At 53.3% G+C, this 6,715-nt stretch overlaps 1 protein-coding gene across 1 annotated transcript in view; it reads right to left on the reverse strand.

Moving 5' to 3' along the window:
• Rflnb (refilin B) overlaps positions 1–4,995 on the reverse strand; it is a 6,767-nt gene extending 1,772 nt beyond the window's left edge. Inside the window, exons 1-2 of the mRNA XM_021213537.2 lie at positions 4,658–4,995; positions 2,262–2,371 (exon numbers count right to left, since the gene is read on the reverse strand). Coding sequence (XP_021069196.1) covers positions 2,262–2,371; positions 4,658–4,867 — 320 coding nt within the window. The 5' untranslated portion in view covers positions 4,868–4,995. The remainder of the gene's footprint in view (positions 1–2,261; positions 2,372–4,657) is intronic.
• Positions 4,996–6,715: the final 1,720 nt, after the last annotated feature.

A 6,715-nucleotide genomic window follows, 5' to 3' on the forward strand; every position in this document is an offset into this window, starting at 1 on the left:
CACACACAGCACGAAGATATTTCGGTCAATGACAGGCTACATATATGACAGTGGTCCCATAAGATGACATAGTTCAGTGACTTTGCAGCTTCTTATATTGTGAGCCTAGCTTTTCACGGCTGAGTCATCTCTCCAGCTCGACTTTGCAGCTTCTTAATATGCACAATTGCATGTTAACATATTCAAGTGCGTTGGTTACATTCTAGCTTTTTTGATGACTTGATACAAGCTAGAGTCATCTGAGAAGGAGCTCAACTGAGAAAATGACCCACCCCATCAGTTTAGTTTCTAGGCAACCGTGGAGCATTGTCTTGGTTGGTGATTGATGTGGAAGGGTGCAGCCCACTGTGGGCGGTGCCATCCCTGTTTGGTCCCAGGGTGTATAGAAAGCAAACTGAGCAGGCTCAGAGGGGCAAGCCAGTAAGCAGCAGTCCTCCATGGTCCCTGCCTCTAGGTTGCTCTTCTGCCGTGACTTCCCTTCAAGATGTGAGCTGGAATAAAACCTCTCCCCACAAATTGCTTTTGGTCGTGGTGCATAAACAGCAACAGAAACCCAGCAGAGACACTCTGTGGTGACCTTCCTGTTCTCTGAATACATCCCTCCTAAGTAGAGCTGTATCCCGGAACGCGGTGGAGTCGGATGCTGTGTGGGGCTACGGAGCTTCTCCACCCGCTCCATAACAAGCCAGCTCTTGAATGAGAGGAGAAAGAATTCCAGAAGTGCTAAGTGCTGCTCCTAGGAGGTTGGCTATAGCCGTGATCTCGGTGCTTGGCCCACTTCAACTATGGCTCGGGAACCTCCCAACTTTGGGAGACCCTGAGACCTGAGCCAGTCACTGAAAGCCAGCTACAATCCCAGTGCCATTTGCATCCCTTAGTTGCTGCATCATCACCATCATCATCTTATTATTTTGGAGCAAGGTTTTCCAAAGTAGACCAGCCTAGTCTAGAGTTCCCCATGCTTCAGCCTCAGCCTCCCGAGGGCTGGCTGGGACTGTAGGTACACACACCATTCATGGCTGAGGGGGTTAATATGCTCTGAAAGCATCGGCAGTGAGGACTTGGGCACATTAGCATTGCAGCTTCACAGATATCAGCATCTTGACAAGCGTTGCGTGAGTGTGAACCAGCTTTGTGTCTGTTCTCCCCAGAGTCACAAGACTCTGATGGGAGCTAATGTCACAAAGTCATGTCCCAGTTTTGTCAGAAATACAAGCTCCAGGGGAATAAAAGCCTAACCTGCTCACCTCTAAATGGGTGAACCTCCCTCTATTCCTTATCAAAGGCTCCTTTGTGTTCAAGCAACTGAAACTGCAGCTACAAAATCCCCAGTCACCAAAAGTAAAATTCCTTTCCCTAAAAAGACAGCTCTTTGCTGGAATGTCTCCACAGCTCTTTGCCCCTGATAATCCTGGTTGAGAGCATTCCCAGAGGACTTGCCCAGCGACATAACGTGAAACAGGTCATAGCACCTTGATTGGGGGTGGGACTGGGGGTGGGGGGTAGAGGGATGCCTGGCTTCTAGAAAGAAGAATTAATAAATTCGACAGAAGGGCGGGGGAGGGTATAGGGGACTTTGGGGATAACATTTGTAATGTAAATGAAGAAAATATCTAATAAAAAATGTATTTAAAAATTCCCCTGACTCAAAAAACCAATAAATAAATAAATAAATAAATAAATAAATAAATAAATAAATAAATTCAAGCCGGGCGTGGTGGCGTATGCCTTTAATCCCAGCACTTGGGAGGCAGAGGCTGGAGGATTTCTGAGTTCAAGGCTAGCCTGGTCTACAGAGTGAGTTCCAGGACAGCCAGGGCTATACAGAGAAACCCTGTCTCGAAAACAACAACAACAACAACAAAATAATAAATTCAACAGAATCTTTAGCTCCCTGTTGCATGGTATATGAAACACACAAAGAACATGGCAGAACTTTATCACAACATCTCACTTAAAAAGAGTATTCACATTAGGTATAATGCTGTACACGCTCAGGAGGCTGAGATAGAAATATCCTAAGCTCGAAGACAGCCTGAGGTACATAGTGAATGCTAGGCCAGCTAACGAAACACAGCAAGATCCCATCCCAAACTTTAACTGGCTATGTAATGGAGTACCTATATATTTAACTAGTTAGAGAATAAGAAAATAAGTCAAACTATCAACGGCCTTCGGTGCATTTTCATAATTAACTTCTTCAAAACAATAAGCTTGGATTTTTTTTTTTAACATTTTAAGAATAGGGTCAGTATACTCACTTTATTTCCTTTGGTGGCAAGGGGTCAAACTCAACTCCTTCGCCGAAGGACAGGGGACAGAGTCTCGGTGAGCAGATGGCAGCTAGCGAGTGGGTCAGAGATGCTGGGTTCTTCCAGGAGAGAAGAGAGAAGGGATAAAGCTATGAGTGACCCGCCTCGTGGTGACCACAGTCTGGCCCTACAAAGGACAGGGCTGGCCCATGGCATGGGAAGAGCATTAGACAGGGCACCGAAGGTCAGGGTTCAAATCCCAGATCAGCCATGCGCCCCTCCCTACTTCTCAGGGATGTACACTCATGTGCACAGTAGGCGCTGTCCACCCTAAATGGGCTTTGTGCTCTTTGTAGAGCTGTGTCACACATCCTATGTCCTTATCTGCATGCTGGGGGGAGGGGTGCCCCCCTTCCCACCACCGAAGGTTTGAGAAAGGCAGAAGAGGAAGCTGACCTGATGAACACACTATGTCCACATCAGGCCAGCCCTGTGTCGAGAAAGCCCTACAACTCAGACTTAACCCTTCAGAACCCTCAATTATGCAGAGCCCCTCCCCCCATGCAATTGTCCCAGCAATAGAGAAAGGCTAAATCCTAATGCCAAGAGACAAAGCTTCCAGGCATTTTGTTTTTTAAGGTAAAGACCCACCTCTGCTTCCCCATCCCCTTTGCCAGAGGGTCCCCACAACCTTAACAGTGGAGGCCAGAAATGCCTTCGACCCGGGCCGGGCCTCCACTAGCCAGTGCAGAGTACAGCTTTGACTCATCAGGCAAACTCAGGCGACCCTCTCTGGTCCCCTTCTGTGCTCCAGTGCAGAGATAAACACAGTGTGGAGGGACCTAGCAGCCCTTTTGTACTCGCTGGTTTTCTGAGAGCTGTCATTTTCTTTGCTTAATTTAAGAGCAAGAACTACATTTGTGCCAGGGTGTGGAAGAGGCAGTTCCAACCCTGGGACAGAGGAGGAGGCAAATGTTTCTAGGAGGGTTGGTTCTGAGATCTTTTACTGTGTCACCAGCAGAAGACGCAAACGCCAAAAGCATGGCGGGGAGCTGGGGTACCATTCCAGGGCTAGGATGGAGTTTACTGAGACCCCCTTGGGGGAGGGGATATAGTTCAAGCTAAAGGCAGTGGACAGAGGGAGTGCACGAGGTGAGGCCACAGAGTTCTACAGTTCCAAGGCAGTTTTCTTCTAGGTGTCCATACAGGTTTCCCCTGTCCTGCCTCCTTTGTATTCCCATCCCTGCTCCCCAGACAGTCCCTGGGTATCCAGGTGTGGGAGAGACTCCATGTGCTATTGGGTCAGCAGCAGTGGTAAGATAGACCCACACGGAGACACTGAGGCTGGACACCAAGACACAGGTTCGGGAACAAGCCTGAGAAAGCTCCCCCATGACCAGGACTTGGATGAGAAAGGTGAGAGGGTCAAGGTTCCCGTCAGGTGCAGGAATCCATGTCAGAAGCACCAGTGACTGTCTGATCTGTGGTCAGAGCAGGAAAGATGTTAGAGACTGAAAGACCAAGTTGAAGCAAGTTTCACCTTGGAGTGGAAGTAAAGGGTGCTGGGTTTTTGCTGGGACAGGGTCAGTAGGTCAAGAAGGCCCCACACCAGCAAAGCTCCGTTGTGGTCCTTAAGCATAACACTGCCGCTGACCTCTCCACGGGAGGCACTGTCACAGCCATCCCTCAGTCTTACTTTGAGCTTCTACTGTAGACAGGATGTGGCCTTTCTTGAGCCGTGCTCTGAATATCATCACCTGAACAGATCCCAAGGCAAAACAGACTTGGGAGTTTTTCTTGCAAAGAGTTTAAAGTAAAAGAAGGAAAAGGATTAATACTTTCAAAGCCCTGGCCACCTGGAGGACGCTGATCTCATTAAGTGCAGAACACTGGCTGGGAAAAAGACCTACCAGACCCTGAAGGCTCTTGTGTGTGACTACCCCCAAAGGCTGTGGTCCGCCTTGCGCCAGGAGCCCAGAGCACACCCCTCTCCCAGGTCCCAGGTCCCGGCAGAGGGAGGCCGCTTTGGGAGCAAAGCCGCGGGGCGTGGGCCCCCCGGGTGGGGAGGGCCGGGATCCCGGTCCGTGTCCCGGGAGCCCCACCCAGCCCGCCCCAGCAGGAATGTGGTCGAGCCGCAGCCTGGCAGCCTCGGGGGCCGCCACCTCGAAGGGAGGAGACCGCGGCTCGCCTCTCCCGGGGCTCCCGCGCCTCCCAGGCGATGACAATTTTCCAGCCACTGGCTCCAGCTGGCCAGGCTCTCTCGCTATGCTCCCGCCCCGGCTCCCGGCGATGGCCACGCCGTCTCGACGGGCGGGTGTCCGCACCGACAGCGAGCGCTGGGGAGTCCCCAAGGAGGGTTGCGGGTGGGCCGGGACTGGGAGAAGTCCGAGCGCGAGGCAACTCACCGGGACTATAGGGGTCACCGCCGCATCGGACTCCAGCGTCCCCGTGACCGGAGCGCGCTCCCCGCCGCCGCCCGACGTCGCTGCGAGCCCCCAGTGGCTGGGGCTAGGACTTGGGGGCAGCCCCGAGTCCGGGCTGTCCAGGACGCCATCGCCTTTTTTCTTCGTGTCCACGAGTTCAGGGACATCCTGCAGGCTCAGCCGGCCCACCATAGCTGCACGTGTGGCGGGACCGGGCACAGCCGCCGCGGTGTTGGAGAGCAAGAGAGGGCCGCACACGCGGGCCGGGGCCGCTGCCCTCCGGGCTACCCTCCTTGCCCCGCCGCCGGCGCGTTGTCCTGGTGTCGCCGGCGGCCGCGCTCGTTCGAGGCCCCGCCCCCGCCCCGCCCCGAGGGCTGGCCCAGCCGCGGTGACCGCCGAGAGGCCAAGCGCCAGGGGCCGCTGCGCTCCCGCCGCGCGCCGCCCAGCTCGTCCGAGCGCCGATCTTCCCGCGACGGGCCTCCCCTCCCACTTCCCCGGCAGGCCGCGTTGCCCACTGGCAAGGCTGCGAGGCTTCGTCCGGCCCCTCACCCTGTCCCTGTGATCCACGGCGATCCTTGCTCCATGCACTGTCCCCCGGCCTCCGGGAGGTGCTAATATCTCTAGATCTGGCAGCCCAGAGCCAAAACCAAGTCCCAGTCTGCAGAGGCCGGAGGGGGTGCGTGGGGAGAGAGGACGAGCAAACAACTGGAAATTATTAATACTTAATGCGCTTCGTATGGCTCCAGCGGCCTGTTGGCTCAGCAGGGCCTGCTCTGGCTCTCACGTCTGCCCCGGAGGAGAGAGGGCCTACTCCGGACTCCCGGGGGCGTCGATCACTCCCTGGTCCCGGGCACAGCTGAACAGGCTGTGGCCAGTCCAGGCAGGGAAGTTCTGAGGGTGTCACAGGCTTGGATCTCCAAGAGAGACTAGCAAACAGAGCAGCTCTCTTAGGGAGTCAAGATTCCCCTTATGGAGGCCACAGTCTATTCACTCACAGGAACTTTCCCTCTGTCCCATCAGAGGGAGTCTCTTCTACAAACAAAACAAAACCCAAACCCAACAACACACTATGGTCCTTCCTGAAAGGTTTGACAAAGAAGCTCCTCTTCAGTGGGAATTAATTGAGTCGGGGTGTCCCCAAATTCAGCCTTTCAGCCTTTCTTTCTTTCTTTCTTTCTTTCTTTCTTTCTTTCTTTCTTTCTTTCTTTCCTCTCATGGAGATGTCCGGGGGGTCAACCCCACGTGCCACGTGCCCCACCAGAAGTCTTCCCTGGCTCACCTTCGTGGTCCAATCCACATCTTTGCAAGAACAATGAACATCTGTCCTGCTTGGGGCAGATTTGTTAAAAAATACACGTTCAGAGTGACCAGATCTGCCAGCCAAGTTCAGTCCTCCTTTCTCTCTACCCATCGTTTTCGATACGCAGAGAGAAGGTCTTGCCTTTTATCATGCGATGGGTAGAAGGCAGCTTGCTAGTTACAGAAAGCCAGGATCATTCCTTCTACAGAGGATACATCCTGTAGGGGGTTGAACTGGGAGGTTGTTCATTCATTCAGGGTCGGTGGAAATAGGTTACAAAAATCCACAGTGTACGGTACTGGACAAGTGTCTAATGCAAGGACAATCTGAGGTGTCACACTTCCCTACCCCTGTTGATCCCAATATCTGTACACCTTGCAGAACTGGACCCCCACATCAGAGGAGAAATGTCTGGGCCTTCTGAGGGTGTGAAAAGTGGACTGGTCAGACTGGTGGCAGTTGCTCCAAGGAGATGGTAACCTCCTGCTTCCTTCACCAGGCCAGAAGAGCTGGAGGTCGAGACAGAGAAAGCTCAGATGCTGGGCCAGGAGGACCACGCCCCATCTCAGTGCGGATTGTTGTGGGGACAGTTTGGGAGGTGCCTACTTTGGGACTTGCTGACTCCAGAGCCCAAGAGGCCACACTGCCACCACCCTCTGAGCACCATTCTGAATACTGATCTACATTCTGGCAGAAGACCCATGGGGACATCAAAGCTGCTAGCATAAGCAAGAGAGTAT

The sequence above is a fragment of the Mus pahari genome, chromosome 14 (genome assembly GCF_900095145.1).
Source record: "Mus pahari chromosome 14, PAHARI_EIJ_v1.1, whole genome shotgun sequence".
NCBI classification, from domain to species: Eukaryota; Metazoa; Chordata; class Mammalia; order Rodentia; family Muridae; genus Mus; species Mus pahari.